The sequence below is a fragment of the Hyaena hyaena genome, unplaced genomic scaffold (assembly GCF_003009895.1).
Source record: "Hyaena hyaena isolate Hyena2069 unplaced genomic scaffold, ASM300989v1 scaffold_235, whole genome shotgun sequence".
NCBI lineage: Eukaryota > Metazoa > Chordata > Mammalia > Carnivora > Hyaenidae > Hyaena > Hyaena hyaena.
The window spans coordinates 829,205-855,521 of record NW_024080867.1 but is presented as its reverse complement, the minus strand read 5'-3'; the positions used below and the strand labels follow the sequence as shown (position 1 = coordinate 855,521).

General features: G+C 51.6%; 2 protein-coding genes across 4 annotated transcripts in view; both read left to right on the top strand.

Moving 5' to 3' along the window:
• Positions 1-4,103, top strand: part of LOC120239740 (leukocyte immunoglobulin-like receptor subfamily A member 5) — a 6,527-nt gene extending 2,424 nt beyond the window's left edge. For 2 of the 3 annotated variants that reach the window (XM_039244213.1, XM_039244212.1), the window contains 2 exons: positions 1,064-1,342; positions 3,844-4,103. In XM_039244213.1, the coding sequence (XP_039100144.1) occupies positions 1,064-1,342; positions 3,844-3,887 (323 nt within the window). In that variant the 3' untranslated portion in view covers positions 3,888-4,103. Of the gene's footprint in view, positions 1-1,063; positions 1,343-1,480; positions 1,613-3,843 lie in introns of all 3 variants that reach the window. The other variant, XR_005530496.1, reaches the window with a different exon arrangement.
• A 6,891-nt stretch (positions 4,104-10,994) lies between these two features.
• On the top strand, positions 10,995-19,705 carry LOC120239744 (leukocyte immunoglobulin-like receptor subfamily A member 5). The gene is made up of 10 exons (XM_039244218.1): positions 10,995-11,089; positions 11,246-11,281; positions 11,464-11,748; positions 11,891-12,193; positions 12,500-12,550; positions 13,834-13,953; positions 16,973-17,015; positions 17,105-17,148; positions 17,342-17,394; positions 19,291-19,705. The coding sequence occupies exons 1-10, from the start codon at positions 11,056-11,058 to the stop codon at positions 19,498-19,500; spliced, it is 1,179 nt and encodes a 392-aa protein (XP_039100149.1). The 5' UTR covers positions 10,995-11,055; the 3' UTR covers positions 19,501-19,705.
• The last annotated feature ends 6,612 nt before the right edge of the window (positions 19,706-26,317 follow it).

The window sequence follows — 26,317 nt, the reverse complement described above, 5'->3', positions numbered from 1 at the left end:
GCCCCGTGTCCCCATGCCCCATGTCCCCATGTCCCCACTGTCCCCGTGTCCCCATGCCCCATGTCCCCACTGTCCCCATGTCCCCATGAGCCATGTGCCCATAACCCATGACCTATGTCCCTGCCATCTGCCCCCCACCACCTGTGGGGCCCTCCCGGGGCTGCTCCGCGTGTCCTCCCTTCCCCCACTGCAGGTGGACTCCACAAACACACACGTGATCCTGCACAAGCTGGATCGACCACATCAGATCCTTGTCAAAGTCTCTCATCCGCCCCCACGCCCGCCCTGCTCTCTTACCCAGCACTCGGCTCTCTTCCTGTTCCTCACACACGCCACCCTCACCCTGCGCACAGGACCCCCCGCCCCGCGGTCTCCGCCTGCAGCACCCCTACCCGCCCACCGACCTAGCTCCTGCCCGTTTCTCAGACATCTCCTCCTCGCCTGCCCTGAGGAAGGTCTCCTTCCTTACAGCGCTGGGACCGTGTCACAGGCCTGTCTGGCGTCGAGGCCCTTCTCCTCACCCACGTCACCTCCTCAGGCTGCCGCACCTGATAGAGGACATCTTGGCGGCTGCTCCTTTCCCACAGAAATGCCGTCCCTGCGGAGCCTGGACCGAGGTCTCCTGGTGGCCCCAGTGAATCAGCAGGCCTGCGGGCTCCTTCTCTGCTCCGCAGTTCAGAGCGTGGCCACCAGCACCAGGGTCACCTCTTAACCCAAGATGGCTGCTAGAGCACCAGCCGTTGCGTGTGCTTGCGGGCTGGAAGGCAGAGAAAGGCAGAAATAAGGAAAAGGCCCTCCAGGCTTCGCTGCCGTCCTTGGGTTCCCACCAACAGGCTCCTTCCGTGTCATTTCACGGACATGGTCACGCAGCTGCACGGAGCGGATCCAGGGCCCCGGGTGTTGTCTTTCGTTCCATGGGGCTAGACAGTGCTGGTCTGTTTGGCACGGATGGAAGGCCCAGATGCGGTGGGGGCAGGAGCCATCTGCGTGACTCCCCCCTTCACACCGAGGGAAAGGCTCTTCCTCACCATGGACCCTGAGAGCCTGCTCCGTTCCCTCCTAGGGATCCTGCCCAGACCCTCCATCTGGGCCGAGCCGGCCTCTGTGGTCCCCTGGGGTCAGCCCGTGACCGTCAGGTGCCGAAGCCCTGCTGAGGCTGAGACTTTCCACCCGGAGGAGGGGAGTCCCTGGTATCAGGGTATGAGGAGCGCAGCGCACGGGACGGAGGCCGGATTCCCCATCAGTGCCGCGAATGAGGACGCTGCCGGCCTTTATCGCTGCCTCTATTACAGAAGTTTCACCTGGTCTGAGAGCAGTGAGGCGCTAGAGCTCGTGGTGACAGGTCAGGACGCCTCTGCTGTGCGCCTCTCTGCTTGCCCCAAGCTCCCTGCCCCTCTGCCCCCCGCCACGCCGCCCCCCACCACAGCCCTCGGGCTCCCTCTCTGCCTCTGCACACATGACCCTCTGCCTTCCCCCGCACTGTGGGTACCCTGAGCCCTGGCCTCATCTGGACGCCATGATAGCTTGGACGCTCAGCCCAGTATGGGGAGGGCATGGAGCTGGCCCGTGGGGAGTGGGCTTCCAGGGATGGGGCGTGCAACAGACCCCAAGGGTATGTGTGCCTTTTCACGCAGGGTGGTGCCGAAGCGTCCTTGCCACAGGGCCAGGCCCTGCGGGGCCCCAAGGCATGTGGCCCCTGTGCTGTGGGCCATCGTCCACTGGGCCAGTCGCACGGTCCACAGGGTCCTGACCACTCTGGACAGTGGTCTGGGGGACTGTTTGGGAGGGGCTATCCCTGTCCCTGTATGTGGTCAGCCCTGGTGCCATGTTGGAGTCAGGGTCTACTGGGGGACACTAGGGCCCCCCACACACACACACAAGGAGGGAGGGAAGGGGATTCTTCCTTGAAGCCCTGCGTTTCTCTCCTGTTTCTCTTTATTCTGCTGTGACTCACACATGTCACAGGTCGCATGCACAGGGTCCAGGGGTGGCCACCATCATGCAGGTGCAGGGAACCCATCCAGTTTATCCTGAACCTGAGCCACCCCCGCCCCGCTGGCCTGGGGGTATGGGTGGCATGGGGGCCCTGCTAAGGGAGGGCCCCCGAACCTGTGGCCGGGTGGGGTGGCTCCAGGCTCACCGTGTTTGTCCCTGGACGGGGACCAGCTGCTTTGTGCCAGTGCAGTGAGGGCCGTGAGCCCCTCGGAGGAGTCGGAGCAGAGAGCATGCCATCCCGGGACCCTCTGGGCTCCCCGTCCCCCTTCCCGGGAGGGGACAGCACTGTCATGTGCACTGGAGAAACGGAGGAGGCCAGGTGGTGGGCGCTGTGGGAGGGGAGGCCCGGGCTGAGCAGGACAGACAGACCCAGGAGCTGGAGCTCAGCACTTCTCCCGTCTGCTCACAGATGGTGGGTCGTCCGTCCTTTATGGGCACGGGGACCATGGGTCATGAAGCCCTTAGGGGAATGTGGATATGAGGTCCCACACCCTAATGGTGTGGGATCATGGGTTGCACACACAGAGGGGATATAGAGCATGGGTCCTTTAAGGGGGTGTTGCCCCAGCGTGAGGAAGGGGCTCCTGACAGGTGCTGGGAATGAGACGCAGCAGCTGAGTTCCCACCTCATCCCTCTGACAGTCCCTGATGCCCTCTGCCTCCCTGTGAGGGTGACGGGGTCAACAGGCCCCCTCTGTCTGGCCCCGATGTGTCCGTCTGTCTGAGTGGATCCCTAGCCCACCTTCTCCCTCTAGTGCTTGTGTGGAACCTTCCAGGAGGAGGAGAGCCCAGCGTGAGGACGCTCTGGACCCTTCCACCCCCTTCCCTGCCCCAAGCGTGTGGGGGGCCTGTTTGCTGCATCGATGTCTGTGGGGCTTGTGGCTCTAACCACGAAGGGAGGAGACTTCCCCATGTGCCTCTCACACTGAGGCGTTAGTGGGACCTCCAGATCCTGCCACCCCCAGAGGAACCACGGGACCTGGGGACCCAGCACCAGCCCTACTGCAGCTCTGAAAGCCCCCAGGGTTCTTTCTACTGTTTGCTGGGCCACAGCCCCAGGGGACCCCAATACTGGGAAGGAGGGGAGCTGTCCAGGGAGGGGTGACCCATCACAGTTCCTCCCCTTGATGGAGAGGCCAGGGGCTGTGCTCCCCTACCCCCGCCCCTTGTCCTTTCCCAGGATGCTGGGATGCTGGTGTTCGAAGCAGGAAGCCATTGGTGGGCCAGACCCAGGGCCTGGGGGCGGTGGTGGGCAGAGCAGAGGCAGCCCCGCCCCTCCCGCCCGTAGCCCCTCCTCCCAGAGCCAGGTCCCCCAGCTCAGGGTGATGGTGAAGCCTGGGTCCCAGCCTCAGGCCCTGCACTGAGGGGCGCTCCCCAGGCAGTGGACTCTCCTGCAACCTCCTAAGCAGAGGCCTATTTACTCCTGGGGACGAGAGAGCAGGGGCAGGGATGCGCCCTGGGTCCCTGAGCCGCTTTGAACACAGGCAGGCTGGGATTTTCCAGCCGTGCCTGATCTCTGGTTCCTCGCTGACTGGTGGTGGGAGCCAGGGCGCATGGACCCGGCCAGCCATCTCCAGTGAGGGACGGGGTGCAGGGGCCTGGCTCTCCCCAGCGAAGGGAAGGTCCTGGGAGGGCTCAGGAGCTGAGGGCAGTCTCAGGATAGCAGCCTCCCACCCACAGAGAGAGGCCCAGGACAGGTGAGTCACCGGAATGTGTCCGGGGCAAGTGCTGGGTGAGGGCAGGTCCTGGGCTGGGCTGGGCTGGGGGAAGAAGCTCCCGACTCGGTGGTCCTGGGCTGGGCGGCATCGTACCCACCCGCTGCTGACTCCCCTGTCTGTGTGCTTCCAGCCCCTCCCTTCCCGAATTACACGGGGGGAACTACGTCCACTTGAGCCTGGCAGGTGTGGTCTTGCTGATCCTGATGGCGATTCTGGCAGAAGCCTGGTACAGCCGGACAGGTCCCAACACAGGTCCCAACACGGACCGCAAAGAAGGAGAGAGACTAGACCCGCAGGGCCCAGGAGGGACATCCCCAGGCCTCTGAGGCACAGGCTGGAGGAGACCCAGCGCAGCCCTGGTTCTGGGCTTTGCCTCCTGGACTGACGCACATGATCAACGGTGCTTTCTTGCCTCTCCCTTGGTGACCTCAGCATCGGAGCACTTGCCTTTGCAGGTTCAGTAGAAGGCTCCAGAGCATCACTCCCAGCCTCCCTTTCCTGGAGCCCAGCATTCCCAACTGCCTCTGGGAACTGGGCCCCAGGCTCTCACTGACACCTATCTTACTCAGGGAGACCCCAAGTGCACCTGCCCAGGGTGTCCGCACACCCCGGTTCTTCCATGTGGAGGACCTCTGCCTTCCTCCACCTGCCGGTGGCTCCTGGGCCCCCTTGTGAGGGGTCACGGGTCCAGGGGAGGATATGCAAATCAAAGCCCGGCGGGCAAGCGCCTCCAGGAGCTGGGAGGCAGCGGCACAGGTTCTCCCTAGAGCCGCCAGGAAGCAGCGGCCGCAGCCGCCCCCTGTCCGCCTTCTGCCCCCGGGACATAGCATCGCAATGAACCTGCTGCGGGGAGCCTCCGCGTCTGCATCCTGCGTTCCCGCAGACGAGGCGTCTCACGCCTGGTGTCCCAAGCTTCTGGAAACGGATTCCGGGACTGGCCTCTCCTGACCAGCGCTCCGACCTCAGCCGCTGACATCTCACCGCAAACCTCTGACCACCAGTGGCCGGAGCCCAGCCTGGCCACCTTCCGGAGGCCTGGGCTTCATCTCCGAGGCTCTGCAGGGGCCGCGGGCTTGTGCGCGGCGCGGGTCCCTGCGTGGTCCTGATGCAGGATGGAGGATGCAGGATGCAGGATGCAGGATACAGGATGCAGGATGCAGGATACAGGATGCAGCATGCAGCATGCAGCATGCAGGATGCAGGATGCAGGATGCAGGATACAGGATGCAGGATGCAGCATGCAGCATGCAGGATGCAGGATGAGCTTCCCGAGGTCGCCGCATCTCTGCACGAGGCGGGGCTGCGCGCGGTGGTCGCCCCCCTTCTCTCGGCGGGACGGACGGAGGGCCGGCTAGGCTCTCAGGCAGGCCTCTCCTCTTCAGGAATTGTGCCCACGCCCCTCCCCTCTGGCCACACTGTGTCTGTCTCCAGCAGCGCTGGGGCACTGTCCTCAGCACGAGGGCTGCCTGCCAGGGCCTCAGCCTCCTGCTCAGACTAGGAGTGTCCTCATTGCAGTTTTTGGTACTCAACTTGCCAAACTTGGCCTTGGGAAGGCGCCTCCAAGCCTCCTGCTGGGTTCTCGCGAGGGGACCCCACGCACCATCAGCTCTGTCTTGCTCTCTGGATTAAATGGAGTCCCAGGCTCATTTTGTGTCCCTCCTGCCCTGGACCAGGAGTCCACCTTTTCTGCAAGAGTTCTCGGGCTCCTTTCTCTGGGGAATAATATTTACAAAAGAAGACCTGGGGGGTATGTGAACTCAAGGCTACTGGGCTTTTGTTCCTTACGGAGCAGGTTAACATTCAGGGAGGATGGGAAATGTGCTCTCGCGGGCGTGTTCCCAGCCCTGGTGTGATGTCATGGTGCTTAGGAGCTTGCTTTCTCTCTTTTTTTAAAAAGTAAGCTTCATGTCTAGCATGGAACCCAATGCGGGGCTTGAACTCACAACCCTGAGATCAAGACCAGAGCTGAGATCAAGAGTCAGATGCTTAACCAATGGAGCCACTCAGGTCCCCCAATGGGCTTTTTATGTTACGCTTGTATTTCTCATATTTCAAATCCCTGCTCCTAATAAATTAATGTAAATACATTTTTGCTTTACCCTGTGGCTTTGTTGTTAATTGGGTGTAAATGTATCTTTACCTTTCTTTGTTCATATTCATGTCGGAGTGGGCTGTCTCCGTCTTGTATGATTTAACTGTACTTTGGAATGTGTAGGACATTTGTAGGTTTCATTCGTAGGTTCATAGATGACCCACCTCACCCTCTCTTCTTCACCCCTCCCCCATATTGCAGGTGACTATCTTTGTTACTTACTGGTTCTCAGAATGAACAAATGATCTGTGGAAAGGTAAGTCAGCAGACACATCCTGTTACTTAACTCCTTCCTTAGATGCAGGTCAGCCTGTTACAGCTATTGCTGTACACCCAACTTTCCACTCTTCCGGCTTCCTATTGCTCCTGAGATAAACCACCACGAACCCGGTGCTGACAACAGTGCTCATTTATTCCCCAGGCGGTTCTGTGGCTGAGAAGGCTGACATGGTCCCCCTGGGCCACAGGAAGGTGTCAGCAGGGCTGTGTCCCTTCCAGGGGGTACAGGCACTCAACAGAACACCGATGAACCACAATGGAGCTGAGAGAAAATTCGTAGCAGGAAAAAAAACCCCAAAATATCTCTAAACAGAAATGGAAACACAACATACCAAAACCTATGGGCTGCTGCCAGAGAAGTTCTGAGAGGGAAAGTTATAGTCATGAATGCATATACTAAGAAATTGGAAAGATCTCAAATAAACAACCCAACTTTACACCTAGAAGGAGAAGAAAAAAAGGATCAATGAATCCCAAAGTTAGCAGAAGGAAGGAAATAGACATGAGAATAGAAGTAAATGTAATAGAGACCAAAAAAGAAAAGAAAAAGAAAGAAAGAGAAAAAGAAAACGCAAGAAAAAGAAAAAAAAAATCAATGAAACTGAATTTGTTTCTTGAAAAGATAAACCAAATAGGGGTGCCTGGGTTGCTCAGTCAGTTAAGCGTCTGACTTCGGTTCAGGTTCATGACTTCAAACTCCGCGTCGGGCTCTGTGCTGACAGCTCAGGATTCTGTGTCTCCCTCTCTCTCTGTGCCTCCCTCAGTCATGCTCTGTCTCTCAAAAACTAAAGAAACATTTTAAAAATTAAAAGAAAAGATAAACCAAATTGAAAAACTTGTAGTTAGGACACCTCAGGAAAAAAATAGGGAAAATGCAAATAAAATTGGAAATAAAGAGGAGACATTACAGCTGATGCCATAGAAATAGATAGGGTCATAAAAGACTTCTGCCAACGATTATATGCCGACAAATGAGACAACCTGGAAGAAATGGAAAATTCCTAAAAACATCCAACCTACCAAGACTAAATCAGGAAGAAACAGAAGAGCTGAACCAACCAATAATCAGTAAGGAGATTGAATCTGTCATCGAAAACCTTTCAACACAGAAAAGCCCGGGACACCAGATGGTTTTACTATCAAATTCCACTAAACATTTAAGGAAGAGTAAGTGCCAATCCTTCTCACACTCCCCCAAAAAATGGAAGAGGAGAGAGCACTCTCAAACTTATTCTTTGAGGCCAGTGTTATCTTGATTCCAAAATTAGATGAAGACCCTACAGAGAAAGAGAGACAGAGACCAAAGTTTTTATCTTTCCTGACAAAATAATTTGCCTGACAAATCAGTCTCACTGGCATCTCTGTCTTTTTAGTGTGTTTATTAATCTTGAATTTGGAGACCCAAGTATCTTCCCTGGTTTAAAAAGTTCTCAGTTATGATTCTTTATGTAAGTTTTCTGCCCACCTCTCTCCCTTCTTTTTCTATAGCCTCAATACTCCATTCTGCTGCAGATGCTCTCTGGTGTATTTTTTTAAAAATTCATGAGAGACTCTTCAATGCTGAGAACAAGCTGAGGACTCATGGGTGTGGGGGGGAGGGGAGAGATGGGCATGAAGGAGGGCACTTGTGGGGATGAGCACTGGGTGTTATATGGAAACCAACTTGACAATAAACTATTTGTAAAAATAAATAAATAAAAACTAAAATCTGGGTAAAAAAAATTTCATTAACTGAATTCCTCAAGTCTAGAATTTGTGTTTCGTTCTTTTCTACGATCTTTATGTCTTTGTTAAATTTCTTTTTGTTCATGTATCGCTCTCTTTATTTTTTCGTCTTTCTGGGTTTTCCCATAGCCCAGGGAGTTTCCTCAATGCAGCTGTTTTGAAATCTTCATCAGGTGTGTTGCAAAAGTCCAAGTGTGAGGTCAGTTACTGGAGGACTGTCCTTATCTCTTGGTGATGACAGGTGTCCTTGATTCCCGTGGTCCTGGGAGTTCTGCATGGCTGTTTTGGCATTTGAAGTGGTAGTCACCTCCACAAATCTTTAGGAATTGTCTTCATGTGGAAGATATTTGTTATTGGTCCTTCGTTTCTTCTTATGAAATTCGAAATTCATAAGCTTCTATTTCCTTTCTGACTCTTGCAACCCACCAGGCTGGCTGCTGGAACCTCTCTTTTGTTTTGCTACATGTTTGTGGCTTCTCTCGTGCCCACAGACCCCACTTTGTTCTCTGAGCCTGCATGAAGACCTGGCCGCAGTGATGTGTGGGTTTTAACTCATGGGGAGTGGAGCACACCCTTGAGCTGGGGCTGGGGTTGAGGAGAGATCCCCCAACAGCTCAGAGATAGGCTTCCTGCTGGGGTCCTGAATGCATCAACAGGAGCTGCATCCATTTAATGCCCTAAGATTCTTGCCTTCCTCATTCCCCGTCTCCTGCTCCCTCCAGTCTGGAGGTCCTGTCCCAATACTCTGGGGGTCTGCAGAAGACCCACATAGCTGGAGAGGTTGGGCCCCCACTCAACACTGCCCCCTTTCCATGTTGGCTAGTTCAGACCCTTGACTGTGCCACCTGGGCAGAGGGGCGACATTAGCAAAGTTCTTACCCTCTTATCTGTATCTCCGTTTTCTTCATTTACAATGAAGGGTCAAGTACACATGTCATTTAAAAATATATGCATCCTAACACTCAGTGTGTGATGTGTCTTGGTCTCTGTAAAATGTTCAATTGTCTCTCTTCAGCTGTTGCTAGATCATCCTCAGTTCTTTCCTTCTGACGCAACAGATATGACATTTGCCCCTACGCATTCAATTCCCCAAGTATCTTGAAATTCTCTATGTGGTCTCTTTCTTCAATATTGCATTCCAGTTTTATAAATGGCTCTTCAGTTCTACCTCGTCCTTAATGGAATGGATTTTTCAAGTGTATTAATTTTATTGGATTTTTCATCTCTAAAACTTCTTAATCATTTCAAGAATTGCCTATGCTTCTTTAACATCCATATCTTTGCATCAAAAATTCAATATCTCTTTAATATTTTTAAAATTTTTAATGTTTATTTATTTTTGAGAGAGGGAGACACACACACACACACACACACACACACACAGAGTGCTCGCAGAGGAGGGTCAGAGAGAGAGGGAGACACAGAATGTGAAGCAGTTTCTAGGCTCTGAGCTGTCAGCACAGAGCCTGACATGGGGCTTCAAACCCACGAACCGTGAGATCATGACCTGAGCTGAAGTGGGACGCTTCACTGACTGACCCACCCTGGCGCCTCTATTTTTTTCAGATATTTAAATATGCTTAATTTTATCCTCATATTTTCCTATCGATTCTATCTCCTTGTAGATGGTAATCAATACTTTTTGTCCAAGAACTGTTCACCATTATTGGGATTCCTGTCTGACGTCCATTCTTAGTAGAAACTCTCTTCCCGCACACCTGATCCTATAAGAAGTTTCTCCCGGGAGGGGGGGGTGCTGCCCTGGGGGTCAGGCTGGCCGCCAGAGATCATTGCAGCATCTCCCGCTCTGTGTGTGATGTCCACACTCTCAAGCGGGCATCTGCTCGGGGCTGTGGGAGGCAGGGATGGGTTCAATGCCAGCCTCAAGCTCACAATCACTCATGTAGGAGAAAGTGTAGTGAATCTGTTTCACACACACATAGGGAAAGTGGCTCAGAGCTGGCGGGGTCAGTGAGCACAGACACTCCTGTGTGGGTTTGGAAGCCCTGAAGTTTCTAGCCTTTACCTGGAGCCCTGAGCCCTGCCTGCCTGTGAGGACCCTGGGGTCCCTCTCAGTGTCCGCATGGGTGGAAACCTCTACTCTCTCACCCACTGATAGTCGATGGTCCTGTAGTGGTGGCTACTCAGCTTTCTTCTCTGTTCTTGCCTGTGGCTCCCTGACTCTTTGGGGAGGGTTCATCTCTCTGTTCTTGCATATGGCTGTTTCTACACGTTTCGGAAATATGACACGTAGCACTTACTATGTGGAGCAGATATGGGGTCTTGACTGGCTACAACAAATGTCGACCTAGGCTGAGGAGTCTGACCCCATGTTCCTCCCATGTTCCAAACCCTTCTCAACCTGCCCTGAAAACCAAGAGTGATGGATCCCCACATCATGACCTGGGAACCACTGACCCCTGCAGTGACTCTGTGGAATGAGGGGTTCAGGACAACAAGATCAAAACAAGGAAACAGGATTGTAGACAGGATGTGACCACTCTGGATCACACAGGCAGTGGGTGATAGATGGTAACCTTTCCTCCAAAATCGGAGCTCTAACCCAAATAATTGTTCCCTACATCTTGTAGGCAGGACCCCAGAAATGGGTAGGGGGGCTCTGCCCCAGTAACGAGGGGCACTGAGGAGGCAGGAGGGACTCACAAGCATGTTCTCAGGAAGGTGGGGGGATGGAAACTGTCACGGGAAAATAGAGAAGCCCATGAAGGCTTTGACAGAAAGAAAGCCCACACTCTGGGGCCGGGAGACGGTTTGCGTTTCCTTCAGTATTTCCCTGTATTTCCCCTCTGTGCGCATCACCACCGTGACCTTGACCTGAGCCCTGAAGAAATGTCACAGGTGTGTCTGCACTGATATGTGGCCACAGAACCCTCATCCCCTGTGGCATCTCTGGGACCTGGGGACCCCATGTGAGGTGAGGACCCCTGGGGACGGGCTGAGAATGAAGGAGGCCCCATAGGGGAGGTTCTGGGAGGGAAGTATGTGCTGTGGTCTCCTCACCTGGACGGGGCATCTCAGGAAGACTTAGGTCCGCTTGCTGCACCACCATGGACACCAGAGCCGGGCCCCTGGGGATGGGTTGTTCCCCTTCCTCTGGGGCTGCTCACGTGACAACCCCATGACCGGCAGAACAGCCTCCAAGTGGCCACACCCTGTGTGTCTGTCTGACCTGCAGGCTTTGAGGGCCCTCCCTGTGCACAGCTGGGTCCAGAGGCAGGAGAAGCCATGACCCCCACCCTCATGGCCCTGCTCCTCCTCGGTGAGATCTCAGGAGGGGAGGGGATGCCCTAGTCTGGGAGGGACCCGCCTCACAGCCAGTCCCTGGGCTGCCAGAGACCCCAGGCACAGGAGCTCATGGGAAGGAGGGGTTCTGCTCAGGATTCGGGGCAAACCTCTCACAGGGACTCTCTTGCAGGGCTGAGTGTGGGCCCCAGGACCCGAGCACAGGCAGGTGAGTCTGTCCCCACGGGTCCCGTCCCACCTTCTCACTGGGGACAGGGCTCACCCACCAGGCATCTGGGAATAGAGAATAGCAGTTCTGGGTGGATGGAGAGGGGATGTCTGGGGGCTTGGGGCTGAGCTGGGAACTGGGGGTGGGGAAGGTCTTGTGAACCAGACTCTGTCTCCTTTCAGGGACCCTCCCCACACCCACCATCTGGGCTGAGCCAGGCCCTGTGGTCCCCTGGGAGACACCTGTGACCATCTGGTGTCAGGGGACTCTGGAGTCCACGGTGTTCTATCTGGATAAAGAGGAACACGTGGGGCTCTGGGATGTTCATTTCCCAAAGAAGCCTGGGGACAAGGCCAAGTTCTCCATCACATACATGACAGATGTGTATGCAGGACGGTATCACTGTCACTATCGAAGTCCCTCTGGCTTGTCAGAGAGCAGTGACCCCCTGGAGCTGGTGGTGACAGGTGCGAGCCCCTCAGGGTCCCAGCCCCAAGCTCTGCCCTCAGGGAGGGGGTCTGCTCTCACGGAGTCCCCCTCTCACAGCCCAGCCCTGGGGACACTGGGGGGGATCTGAGTCCTATTTAATGTCCCCTCCTCCTCTCCTAGGATTCCTTGGCAAACCCAGTCTCTCAGCCCTGCCCAGCCCCGTCGTGACCTCAGGAGGGAAGGTGACCCTCCAGTGTGCCTCATGGGAGAAATTCGACAGGTTCGTCCTGATGAAGGAAGGAGAACCCAGGCCCTCCTCGACCCTGGACTCCCAGCGACCCACCAGTGGGGAGTTCCAGGCCCGGTTCCCTGTGGGCCCCGTGAACCCCGGGCTCAGGTGGATGTTCAGATGCTATGGCTATGACAGCAACTCCCCCCAGGTGTGGTCACAGCCCAGTGAGCCCCTGGAGCTCCTGGTCTCAGGTGAGGAGCCCCGTCCCTGTCCCAGATGTGTTCGACTCTAGGCTCTGTCGGGACACCCCTGATCTAGGCCGAGAATGAGGGTGTTCCGAGGGAGGGTCATCCAGAGGGGCACTCACCCCTCAGGGCAATGGAGGACCATGGGGCCGTCGCACCCCTGCCCCTTCCCACATGCCCATCACTAGAAGCTCCAGGTGCATGCATGGGGGTCTTTCGGGGCCCCAGGGCAGATACACCAGAAGAGTTTGAGCCTAGAAGGGTCTCTCTAGGAAGCCCCAGCCCCCTGCCCTCCTCTTGTCTCTTTACCAGGACCCTCTGGGGGCCCCAGCCCCCCCTTCACAGGACCTAGCCCCACAACTGGTGAGTCACTGGGGCCTTTTTGTTCAGAAGGAGTACAGACCATCTCAGGGAGTCTGACAGCTTCTCGGAGGGTCTAACGCCCCCTCAGATGCTCAGAAACTATTTTGTGTCCAAGGGGGCTGGGAGACCAGCAGGCCCCAGGGGGTCTAGGCCAGCAGAGTAGGGCCGGGGTGGCCATGGCAGGGGGGGGCCCAGCTTGGGGGACAGCAGCCAGGCTGAACTGGGGAGCTCGGATAGCCCCACCGCCTCACCTCCCTGAGTTGGTGAGGGGGTTTATGACGTACATTGTAGGGTCCATTGAGGAGAGGTTCAGCGCTCTCTGAGATGGTGATTTGGGGCAGGTCCCTTTCCATCAGGGCCTCAGTTTCCCTGTTTGTGATAGGGTAGAATCCCGGCTCCGATTTCATGGGCGTGTCATTAAACGGCGGATCCTGCAGGGGAGCTGCTCTGGTCTGCGGAATTGGAGGGTGCACAGTGCGGGCTGCAGAGTGCACGGGAGAGCAGAGCAGGGGCACTGGCGACGTGCCCGTGCTGCTCTGTCAGCGCTGTGGTGCTCAGCCTGGCCCTGTCCGGGCACCCCTGATGGGAAGAAATCAGAACCAAACAGAAACAAACAATCCCAGCTCCACTCCCTCCTAAACGAATCTCCTACCATCTCCCTCACGGGTTTGCTGAGAGGTTTAGGTGAGATCTTGGAAATAAGAGTCCTCCGCGTGGGACAGACCCGTGAGGTGTGCAGAAACTGGCATCCTGGAAAGTCCAGACCGGCCCCAGTTGTGAGTGTGAGGTCTGAGGGGTGGAGGACAGGTCTTGGCTGGCCCTGGGCAGTGGGGAAGGCACGGAGTCCGTCCCACGCAGGCCCGGTTCTGAGCAACCCCAAAGCCTCTGACAATCGGAGGTGCGTTCATCGCTGGCTACAGGAGAGGGCAGGACACATGGAGGCAGTGGACAGGCCATCCCAGTCAAGGTAGGAGCCCAGAGCCCGGAGCAGGTGTCCATTAGGGTGGGCAGTGTGAGGAGAGCACAGGGAACCCACGGTCCTGGGTTCCAATCCCAGCTCTGCCACCCACTTCCTGGCTGGGGGATCTGGGCACCTGACGGATCTCTCTGAGCCTTGGTTTCCTTGTCTGTGAAATGTGTGAAGGTGGGGTGGTTTTCCCCTGATGCACCATCATTATGGATTAGGGGTAATGAACGCATAGACCCCCAGCACGGGTCTGCACACAGTAGGTGCTCAGTTAAGTGACATCATTTTTCCATTCATGACATCACTTATGTCCAAGGTCTTGAAAAGTACCAGAAAATTTTGATTGGGGTCTCTGTGACCTCAGTCCTGCTGCTCACTCTCCTGCTCCTCCTCCTCCTCCTCCGACTCCAGCACCAGAAAAAATGCTGCAAATCAGGTAAGTAGAAGATGGCGAGGTCTTGTCCAGCTGAGACGTGCGATCTTACCCTAAAGACATGAAGTGGCTTTTCTTAGAGTGCCAGCCAACACATGTCACCAAAACAGAAAGAAGTGTTCAGTCGTGAAAAGCCTCCAAATTAAACAGTGAACAATTTCTAGGAAGTTGTTCCCATCACAGCCTCTTTGGGACAGAGATTGGGATTTCCAGAAAGTGCAGTTATGAGGTCAGGGGTCCCACATGGGGATAGCAAGGTTCCCCCCAACACCTGAGGAGCCACACCGGGCATGAGGAGGGGGCTCTGGGAGGGGTCCCTGCAGCCATGAGCAGTGGGGAGCAGTCAGAGTGGTGAGGAGCGAAAGCAGGATGTGGAAGTGGTTGAGAGACTAGTTGCTTTGAGCAAATATGTAAATATGTTGGGGACAAAGGGAGTCCAGTTACTCAAGGTCTGCAGGGATTTATAAATGTGCAAAGGCAGGTGGCTAAACTCTGAGCTATTGTCCCAGAATTGGAAGTGTCACTGTGACCTCACTAAAATATATACTTAGACATCGGTGGACATGAAATAGCTGTAAGTATGTGTTTGTTATCCGGTCTGTGCATATATATACACACACGTATGTCCCAGCTATGTCCACCGATAAAATCTAGACACTGACAGCAAACCAATTTTCCAGGTCTTGGTTTTTATACACCAGCTGTATTAAAAGGAATTGAATGGAATACTCCATGGCAATGAGAAAGAATGAAATCTGGCCATGTGTAGCCACATGGATGGACCTTGAGGGTGTTATGCTGAGCGAAATAAGTCAGGCAGAGAAGGACAAATATCATATGTTTGCACGTATAGGAGGATTGGGAGGAACTTAACTGAGGACCATGGTGGAGAAGAAGGGGGGAAATAGTAGGGGAGAGGGAGAGAGGCAAACCATGAGAGACTCTTGAATGCTGACAAAAACTGAGGACTAATGGACATGGGGGGGAGGGGAGAGATGGACATGGAGGGGGGGCATGTGTGGGGATGAGCACCGCGTGTTATATGGAAACCAACTTGACAATAAACTATTTGTAAAAAAAAAAAATAATAAAAGGAATTGAAGGGGGGGATGTGTGCCTGAGTGGCTCAGTCAGTTAAGCGTCTGACTCTTGATATAGGCTCAGGTCATGATCTCACAGTTCATGGGTTCAAGCCCCGCGTCGGTCTCTACACTGACAGTATGAAGCCTGCTTGTCATTTTTTTCTCTCTGTCATTCTCTCTCTCTCTCTCAAAATAAAAAAATGTATCTTAATTTTTTTCATAAAAAAAGGAATTAGGGTTCATTGGAGAAATTCTTTATTACAGATTGGGACAGGGGGCTACCGGAGGATGCTGGAGCATCTTCATGGGCCAGGAAGTGCAAAACTTCACAAAGGATGATGGAGACAAATCAGAACGACACAGAAGCCAGCTGGAAGGAACTCCCTATGGAAAAATCTAGAATAATCAGAACATCCAAGTATTGGATTACAATGCATTGAATACAACAGAAATCCACTAGTTTATAGAGTCAATTAGTGAATGCATGGCGGGGAGAGGGAACACTTTAGAATAGAATGCCGACGAATGGGTACAGAAGGAGCATGGAAAAAAGTGTTATTAGTTCGTTGCCATGGTGGCGGATGACTCAGGTGAGGGTCGTCAGTGGATACTAACACCGGCCGTGGTGGTTTGGGGAGGGTCCTGATATTGGACGAACACTCAAATATCTGTCTCCAAATACCAACCAAATTGTAAGGGAAGGTCAGGTCTTCACCACAGGAAACCTGGCAGATATTTCCTTGGCTAGGTCATCAGAGTGATGGGGACCAGGGATGGGACAGATGGATATCCGAGGCTCCTGATATCGACGGAGGCGGTGTTCATGGGTCGACACTGGGTAGAACCAGAGAGGGGAAAATTTTTTTTAGAAGATGCCATTTGGCGAAACATGAACTGGCAGTGAGGGGTTGGCTGAAGTGTCACATCCCGTGAAGATCTCCTGATGGGGGTTCCGTGGGAACTCGTGCTTGTGGGAGACACACACTGCTGAGCTGACGGTGCCTGATATCAGAACATCCACCTATCTATCTGTCTACCCGTCAGACTCTCTCTATGGCTGGCTGTCTGTGTACACGCATCTTCGTATCCCCAAATCCACCTCCATCTCTCTCTCTTTGGCAAAATATTACCAGAGTAGAAATATAGGTGAGGGTGATGCAAGAATAAATTATAGTTCTTATAGACGTTTTCTGTAAAAAAATAATTGTGAAATCATTTAGAATGAAGAGATTTAATAAGAAGAGACACAGACTTAAATTTTTTTAATGTTTTATTCTTTTTTTTGAGAGAGAGAGAGCCAGACAGACAGAATGCAAGTGGAGAGGCAGAGAGAGAGGGAGACACAGAATCCAAAGCAGGCTCCAGGCTCTGAGCTGTCAGCACAGAGCCTGATGTGGGGCTCGAACTCGTGAGATCATGACCTGAGCTGAAGTTGGATGCTCAACCAACTGAGCCACCCAGCCTCCCCCAAAACAGACAAAGACTTTTATTTTATTAAAAATTTTTAATGTTTATCCATTTAGTTTTGAGAGAGTGCAAGCAGGGGAGGGGCAGAGAGAGAGGGAGAGAGAGAATCCTATGTGGGCTTTGCACCATCAGCGCAGAGCCCAACACAAGGTTTGAACCCACAAACCATGAGATCATGACCTGAGCCAAAACCAAGAGTCAGGCGCCTAACCGACTGAGCCGCCCAGGCACCCAGACATAGACTTTTAAAGATGTTTCTTCAGTTTTATAAAAAGAAAATGTATTTGAATCATCGATGCACGTTTTGTGTGTTAGAGTTTAGTGTGTTTTGTGTGTTTTGTGTTTGCCCTGAATCCCAAATTGATGGGGGCGAGTATATCACCTTGTTAGGACTCAGGTCCTCCGAGATCCTAATGCAGCCCCGGGGGCCAGGTTCTGGGGTAGTTTAGAAGCTAATTTCTTACTTTGTGCAGGTGCTTTACATCCTGAAGCTGAGACTAGAGCCATGTACAAAAGGTAATTTCTCCCCAAAGATCCTGCCCCAACCTCTCTCTCTGCTGTAACCCCTTCACCGCTGCCTAATGCCCCTGTTTCTCTCCCCTCAGCTCTGGCTCCAGCTCCGTGGCTCCTGTCCAGGAGGAGAAGCAGTGTAATTGGGAAGGAGGGGTACTGATAGGAGAAAAGGCTAAGAGGAGGGGTTGGGACGGGTTCTGGGCTTCACATGGAAACTGCCAAATCTGTGTGATTCCTTGCCTCCTGCCAGGCCTCAGTCTCCCTATTTGCATGTGGGACTGCAGCATTTCAGGAATCTTGGAATGAAACAGAACCTTCTCATTCTCCAGATGCTGAGGTGAGAGAGTTCCAGCTTGACGAAGACAAACAGATGGACAGTCGGGTGAGCCCCAGCTCCTGTCCAGGGCACCCAGAAAGCCTTGTTAATTAGCTAAATCCATGGACTGCCTCTCCATCTTCCTATCCCTCAGCTCGACAGCATCTGACCTCACTCTTCCTCTTGAAAGGTGGTACACGGAGGTTGCTGGGACACCACTTTTTTCTGACACCATGTGGGCCCCTTCTTCTCAGTCTCCTTTGAACGGCTGGTTGCCCCTGTTTCATAATGGTAGTGCTGCCAGGGACGGTTGTATAGTTTGTGCACTGCAGAATAGCGATTGTGGGGTTTGAGACCCTACTGGTGAGTCTCTTATCGACACAAAGGCACCCTGCCGAGTGGTCTGTCCATGAACAGGGACCCTCAGCCTGACTTTTTCTCTGCTTCCTCTCTTTTCCCTGGTTGTGTAGATTCAGAGGCAGTGGAACTACGTGATAATATACCTTGAGTGTATGCCTGTCATGTAGCTCCCAGCCCTTCAGGAAGCTCACCCGGCCCCCTTGTTGACCTCAGCATGAGACAACTCTGTATTTTATGCTGTTACATGTATTTAACCCCAGGCACCGCTGGACCATCGCTCATAATTCCAGTTATTTCCGGTGGTGACCTCTGCCTGAGCACCAGCCTCAGATATCCGACCTCCCGTGCATGAGCCATTTCTTAACTTGTCCATCCTGCGGGCGCTTCAACGTCCCACACAACAGCCGCTCAGTCTCCCCGGAAAAGGTGTCTCTCCTTGAGTGTTCACTAGCTCCCCAAATCCAAAAGTCTTTTCCATCTAGAGACATGCTGTTCATCACAGCTGGAAGGGGGCTGCTGCTGGCCTCCAGGGGCTTGGGTGCTGCGGAAGACCCCCCAAGGGACACGACAGCCCCCCGGAGCACAGAAGGACTGGCCGACGGTGTTGATGGTCTCGGTAGAGGAAGAGTTGTAGCAGAAGCGCTCTTTCCTCGTCTCTCCACTGCCGCCGCCACCACCACAAATCACTCTTTCCTTGCTCGTGGGCAGTTTCCAACCGGATGACCACAGATCCCTTGAGAGCAGGGCCCTGATCATTCCTCTTCTTGGCCCCGTGGCAAGTTCCCTGTCTCTGTCTCTCTGTCTGTCTCCCTATGCACATTTTTATGCATGTATCCACTTACCGGGTATGTATGTGTGTGGGCCTAGAGTGAAGTGGATGCATCAAATCCTACATGAATGTTCTGCAGGACTCAGAGTTTTCCCCACATCAGTTCATTTGTTTATTCAGTGAGTCGACAAATCTTTATTAGGAATCTATGTTTGGCGAGGCTCTTAGACTTGGTGATATAAACGTGACTGCAAAAGTACCCGAGTCAGGGATTCACATGATCTGATTTATGGTTTTTTTTTTTAATGTTTATTTAATTTGGAAAGAGAGAGAGAGAGAGAGAGAGAGTGGAGGAGGGGCAGAGAGAGAGGGAAGCCCAGAATCTGAAGCAGGCTCCAGGCTCTGAGCTGTCAACACAGAACCTGACATGGGGCTTGAACTCGCAAATCATTAGATCATGCCCTGAGCCAAAGTCAGACACTCTACTGACTGAGCCACCCAATGCCCCGATCTGACTTATGTTTTAGAAATCTGGACAGGTAAGTGAAGTCTGGAGTCTGGGTGGACAGGTAAGTGAAGAAGGACAAAGTGGAGGAGTTCCACCCACCCCTCCATCCGGCAGCAGAACCCTGACCCCAGGAGAGTGACTGTGCCCCAGGGGAGCCACTCAGGACTCAGGGGTGGAGGTGGCCACTCTTCCTTCCCCCGTGGGAGGGATTGTTGGACAGAAAGGACAGACAGGTGGGACAGGATGGTCAGGAGGCTCCTTGCTGCTCCTGGCATCCCAGCTCCCCACCTGTTCCATAGCTCACTCCCACTGCCCTGCCCTCCAGGCTGCGGTATCTGAAGACGCCCAGGATGTGACGTACGCCCAGCTGATCAGTCTGAATCTTGAACAGGAGACAAGTGCACCCCCTTCCTCCCAGGCAGGGGAGCCGCCCGCAGAGTCCAGCATGTATGCCGCTCTGGCCGTCCACGAGCCCAGGAACTACCCACACCCCGCATTCCAGGAAGAGGACCACAGGGACCCTAAGACGCAGTGAGACTGCCCCCAACGACACTTAGCTAATGGCCCCTGGGCCTGGGACCTCTCACATGCAAGCAGGATATCCTGGGGCTTCAGAAGTCATCTAAGTCTACAGATGAAGATAAGCTCCTTTATCCAATACGTCATCTGCAACCATCTTCTCCCATTCCATCAGTTGCCTATTTGTTTTAGGGATTGTTTCCCTTGCCGTGCAGAAGCTTTTTATCTTGATGAGGTCCCAAGAATTCATTTTTGCTCTTGATTCTCTTGCCTTTGGGGATGTGTCAAGTAAGAAATTGCTGCGGTTGAGGTCAAGGAAGTTGTTTCCTGCTTTCTCCTCTAGGGTTTTGATGGTTTCCTGTCTCACATTCAGGTCCTTCATCCATTTTGAGTTTATTTTTGAAGTATGGTGTGAGAAAATGATCTAGTTTCATTCTTCTGCATGTTGCTGTCCAGTTCTCCCAGCACCATCTGTTAAAGAAGCTGTCTTTTTTCCATTGGATACTCTTTCCCGCTTTGTCAAAGATTTGTTGGCCATACATTTGTGGGTCCAATTCTGAGTTCTCTATTCTATTCCATTGGTCTATGTGTCTGTTTTTGTGCCAATACCATACTGTCTAGATGATTACAGCTTTGCAGTAGAGGCTAAAGTCTGGGATGGTGATGCCTCCCGTTTTGGTTTTCTTCTTCAATATTACTTTGACTATTCGGGGTCTTTTGTGGTTCCATACAAATTTTAGGATACCTTGTTCTAGCTTTGAGAAGAATGCTGGTGCAATTTTGATTGGGATTGAAACGAAGGTGTAGATTGCTTTAGGTAGTAATGACATTTTAACAATATTTATTATTCTGATCCATGATCATGGAATGTTTTTCCATTTCTTTGTGTCTTCTTTAATTTCCTTCATAAAGTTTTCTATAGTTTTCATCATACAGATCTTTTATATCTCTGGTTAAGTTTATTCCTAGGTATATTATGGGTTTTGTGTGTGTGTGCAGTTGTGAATGGGATCAGTTTCTTGATTTCTCTTTTTGTTGCTTCATTATTGGTGTATAAAAATGCAACCAATTTCTGTACACTGATCTTGTACCCTGCAACTTTCAGATAAAGAGCTAATATCCAAAATCTATAAGGAACTCCACACCTGAAAAACAAATAATCCAGTGAAGAAATGGGCAAAAGACATGAACAGACACTTCTCCAAAGAGGACACCCAGATGGCCAACAGACACATGAAACGATGCTCAGCGTCCCTCCTCATCAGGGAAATGCAGATCAAAACCACACTGAGATACCACCTCATGCCAGTCAGAGTGGCTAAAATGATCATATCAGTTGACTCTAGATGCTGGTGATGATGTTGAGAAACGGTCTCCCTCCTACACCGTTGGTGGGAATGTAAACTGGTGCAGCCCCTCTGGAAAACAGTGTGAAGGTTCCTCAAAAAGTTAACAATAGAACTCCCCTATGACCCAGCAATAGCACTGCTAGGAATTTACCCAAGGGACATAGGAGTGCTGATGCATAGAAGCACATGGACCCCAATGTTCATAGCAGCACTCTCCACAATAGCTAAAACATGGAAAGAGCCTAAGTGTCCATCCACGGACGAATGGATCAAGAAGATGTGGTTTATCTATACCATGGAATACTACATGGCAATGAGAAACAATGAAATCTGGCCATGTGTAGCAACATGGATGGAACTAGACGGTGTTATGCTGAGCGAAATAAGTTAGGCAGAGAAGGACAAATACAGATGGCAGGTATAGGAGGATTAGGAGGAACTTAACAGAGGACCGTGGGGGAGAAGAAGGGCGGAAATGGTGGGGGAAAGGGAGAGAGGCAAACCATGAGAGACTGTTGAATGCTGAGAACAAACTGAGGACTGATGGGTGTCGGGGGGAAGGAAAGGGGGGTGATGGGCGTGGAGGAGGACACTTGTTGGGATGAGCACTGGGTGTTATATGGAAAACAACTTAATAATAAACTATGAAAGAAAAAAATAAATAATAAAATAAATAAAATAAAAAATAAGATAAGCTCCATATTTTTAGAAAGAAAGGAAAACACTTCTAAACACTTGCATGGTGGGCAAGAGAAGCAAGCCACAAATGAAGATAGGACTTCTCTTTTTTTTTTCACTCCAGTGGCAATGCAAATATTCTACATCAATGCATAGTTCTACTTAAATGGTGATGTAAATGCTATATGCCAAGATGAAATGGGGACAGTCGGTGCCTGAATGCAGTTAATGCAAAGAGAAGAGAGCCTGCAAATCAACAAGGCAACATTCTATAGAAGCTAGAGAAAGAATAGCAAATTCATCCCATGGCAGTGGGTGAAAATCATATGACCTTATGTTGATCATAAAGAATTAAAAAGAGAGCAATCAAAAAAAAATAATAATAAAAAATAAAAAGAGAGCAATCAATTGTATGAGCTTGGGCTGCTGTAATAAGATACCATAGACTGGGGGGAAAGGGGGAATTAAACAACAGAAATGTATTTCTTCATAGTTCTGGAGTCTGGAAGCCCAAGCCCAAGGTGCTGACAGGTCTCGTGCCCTTGGAGGGTTCTCCGCACGTCTGACGGACGGCTGCTCACATGGCCTTTCCTCAGTGGATATGTGAGGGAAAGAGACAGATCCTTGCTGTTTCTTCTTATAGGGTCACTTACCTTATTTGATCACCTACATTTATGATCTCACCACACTTCATTCTTTCTCGAGGCCCCATCTCCAAACATAACCACACCGGGAGTTAAGGCTCCAACGTGAATTTCTGGGGGTGGGAGACATAGACATCCAGTCCACCTCATTCCACCCTATGTCCCTCCCCCAATATTCATGTCCTTCTCCCATGCAAAGTACATCCATTCCATCCCTACAGCCCCCCTCCCCCAAATCTACACCTATTCCAGCATCAACGATCAAATCTAACATCCAGAATCACATCTAAATATCTTATAAATCAGATATGGGGGAGGTTTGAGGTATGAGCCCTTCTAAGGCAGAATTCCTGAGAATTCTAGATGCTGGCAAAGATGTGGAGAAACGGGCACCCTCCTACACCGTTGGTGGGAATGTAAACTGGTGCAGCCCCTCTGGAAAACAGTATGGAGGCTCCTCAGGAAATTAACAGTAGAACTCCCCTATGACCCAGCAATAGCACTGCTAGGAATTTACCCAAGGGACACAGGAGTGCTGATGCATAGGGGCACATGTACCCCAATGTTCATAGCAGCACTCTCAACAATAACCAAAACATGGAAAGAGCCTAAGTGTCCATCCACGGACGAATGGATCAAGAAGATGTGGTTTATCTATACCATGGAATACTACATGGCAATGAGAAACAATGAAATCTGGCCATGTAGCAACATGGATGGACCTTGAGGGTGTGATGCTGAGCGAAATAAGTCAGGCAGAGAAGGACAAATACCATATGTTTGCACGTATAGGAGGATTGGGAGGAACTTAACAGAGGACCGTGGGGGAGAAGAAGGGGAGAAATAGTGGGGGAAAGGGAAAGAGGCAAACTATGAGAGACTCTTGAATGCTGAGAACAAACTGAGGACTCATGGGTGTAGGGGGGAGGGGGGAGATGGGCATGGAGGAGGGCACTTGTGGGGATGAGCACTGGGTGTTATATGGAAACCAACTTGACAATTAACTATCTGTAAAAAAAAAAAAAAAAATTCCTGTGCAAGTGTGAACCCGTGAGCCAGACAAGTGATGTGCCTCTAGAGCACTAAGCTGGGGCAGGGGTAGGAGAGGGAATTCCCATTCCCTGAGGGAGCAGTAAGAAAGAACACCGGTGATGGGTGAGCAAGACCGAGCGACACAGCTTCCATAGAACTGAAGGCTCCAGGAGAGTCCTCCTGGGCGCTAGGCTCCAGCCGCCAGGCCCTCTGTGGCACTCTGCCACCCCCGTGGTGCACAGCTGCGTGGCCCTACTCAGGAGGAGGACCCCATTCCCGAGGCTTTGAGCAGGGCTTGACCTGTGGAAACAGGCAGTTTCCAAACTCTGAAACCAAGGAGCCAGCCCTCATCTCTGAACTGCCTTTGGGGGTCATCCCTCCTTCTTCTTGAAAACCTGCACACGTTTGCAGACAAATAAGCCTATCGTCGCATCTCGTAGAGTCTGAGATACTGACAACTTCCAATTCCTGCTGTCCGGCCAGTCTCCCGGCCCCACATCTGCTCCAACCGTCCCTCAACGTTGGCTCCTCTCTCTCATTTGTCAGACAATCTTCCCCATCTTTGTGTCCTCGAGCTCAACGGTGCGTTCCTCCATTCGCCTCCCTGCTCCGGAGTCTGATGGGGAGCAGCCTCATGGGGGTGCGCCAGGCACACGCCAACATCATCTCGGCAAAACATGCAACTGCGCGGCGTGCTCGCTCTGGGCTCCACAAACGTCACGACACCGTTCAGCCACATTCTTTGCCACTTTATAACAGAGGTCACTTTTTTCCCACGATCCGAGGCCTTGTTCCTCATTTTGGCCTGAGGTCCTGCCCCAATGGACTTACCCCCCCATTCTTGTGTTTGGCTTTTCCAAACTCTCCAGCCTCTTCCTGTCGTCACTTTCAAACCTTCCGCATCTTTTCTTTAAAGTTCTATTTATTTTGAGAGAGAGCTCAAGCACGGCAGAGAGAGAGAATCCCAAGCAGGCTCCACGCTGTCAGCACAGAGCCCCAACCAGGGCTTGATCCCACCAACAAAGAGATCATGACCAAAGCCAGAAACCAAGAGTTGGGTGGCTGATGGACTGAGCCACCCAGGAGCCCCAAGCTGCTTTCACATCCTGGATATTTGTTCCCACGGCACTGCACTTCTTGGTACTGAAATCAGCATCTGTCTGTTCCGGCTTCTATGACAAAAGTCACAGACTGGGTGGTTTAAGCTACAGAAGTTTCAGGCAAGGTTCCGGTACAGCTGGTGTCTGGTGTGGGCTCTCCGCTGGGGTTGCAGACAGCCCCTTCTTGTCGTGTGCTCGCATGGCCTTAACTCATGAGCACGTAGAGACAGAGAGCGACCTCTCTGGTGCCTCTTTTTTTTATTTTTTAATGTTTATTTTTAAAACAGAAAGAGAGAGAGCAGGGGAGGGGCAGAGAGAGGGAGACATAGAACCTGAAGCAGGCTCCAGGCTCTGAGCTGTCAGCACAGAGACTGACGTGGGGCTCGAACCCACGAACAGTGAGATCATGACCTGAGCTGAAGTCAGACGCTCAACCGGCTGAGCCACCCTGGTGCCCCTGCTGTCTTTTCTTATGAGGTCACTGATCTTATGGAACCAAGGTTCACCCTTACCACCTCAATTAATCTTTTTTTTTTAATGGAAAAAAGATTTATTTATTTATTTTTTTTTACAAATAGTTTATTGTCAAATTAGTTTCCACATAACACTCAGTGCTCATCCCCACAAGTGCCCTCCTCCATGCCCATCCCCCCCTCCCCCCCTCTTCCATCAGTCCTCAGTTTTTGTCAGCATTCAAGAGTCTCTCATGGTTTGCCTCTCTCCCTTTCCCCCACCATTTCCGCCCTTCTTCTCCCCCTTGTTCCTCCGTCAAGTTCCTCGTAATCCTCCTATACGTGCAAACATATGATATTTGTCCTTCTCTGCCTGACTTATTTCGCTCAGCATTACACCCTCAAGGTCCATCCATGTTGCTACACATGGCCAGATTTCATTGTTTCTCATTGCCATGTAGTATTCCATGGTATAGATAAACCACATCTTCTTGATCCATTCATCTGTTGATGGACACTTAGGCTCTTTCCATGTTTTAGCTATTGTGAAGAGTGCTGCTATGAACACCACCTCAATTAATCTTAATTACTTCGATAGAAGCCTCACTTCCAAATACAGCCACAGAGGGGAATTAGGGCCTCAACATATGAATTGGGGGATGGGGAGAAATAATCATCCAGTTCATTACATTAATAAAGCCAAATGTATTTATTATGGAGTATTCTCAGAATGTATCAAGTCCTGGCAACACTCAACAAGAAATAGAGAAAAGACACACAGTTACCCACATCAGTTATAACATAAGGGACATCACTACAAACCCCACAGACTTTTATAACATCAATCTAAATAAAGGAGGTAAATGGAGGCAAGTCCAAATTCCCCCAGAATGGGCTTATTTTGGAATAGTGGAGGAATGTAATTCAGGATGCAAAAACTGTAGCAAGTGACCAGAGATGAGGTCTATTGAGCGTTTAGGGAGGGCTGTGCTTATAGGGTGAGGAATACAAAAAGTATGGGGTTTAGCTAGAGAATGAGCAGCTACTCCTTGATTGAGTCTGGGGGGCAGCTCTGGGTGGACACTCCCTGGTCAAGGGAGAGCTTCCACTTTCCTATAAAATCAGGCACTTCAAGGAACTCTGTCTCTCAGACCTTTAACATTGTCTGCTAAGGACATATGCACCTGATTCTGCATTTCATACCTTCTTGTTCATTTTAAGGCTGAGCCCTTTGAAAATAGATGTAAGTGGGCCTTGCGAAGAACTTTATCCAATTTGGATTAAATGGACTAATATCACCTCCCAAAAAATATTCTAAAACCAGTTCAAGAATAAATAGAAAACCTGAATCATCTTTGAGCTTTTTTAAATTTTTTTTAAAAAATTATTTCTGAGAGAGAGAGAGATGGCAGCAACAGGGGAGGGTCAGAGGGAGAGGGAGATACAGAATCTGAAACAGGCTCCAGGCTCTGAGCTGTCAGCACAGAGCCCGATGCGGGGCTCAAACCCACGAACCGCGAGATCATGACCTGAGCTGAAGTCGGACACTTAACCGACTGAGCCACCCAGGCGCCCCCT

What these genes read in the sequence shown, in the direction of transcription:
- LOC120239744 (XM_039244218.1), top strand. Translation starts at nt 11,056, where the DNA reads ATGACCCCCACCCTCATGGCCCTGCTCCTCCTCG. An exon ending in CATGGCCCTGCTCCTCCTCG is followed by an intron (nt 11,090 to 11,245) that starts GTGAGATCTCAG and finishes ACTCTCTTGCAG; the next exon opens with GGCTGAGTGTGGGCCCCAGG. An exon ending in TGTCCAGGAGGAGAAGCAGT is followed by an intron (nt 17,149 to 17,341) that starts GTAATTGGGAAG and finishes CTCATTCTCCAG; the next exon opens with ATGCTGAGGTGAGAGAGTTC.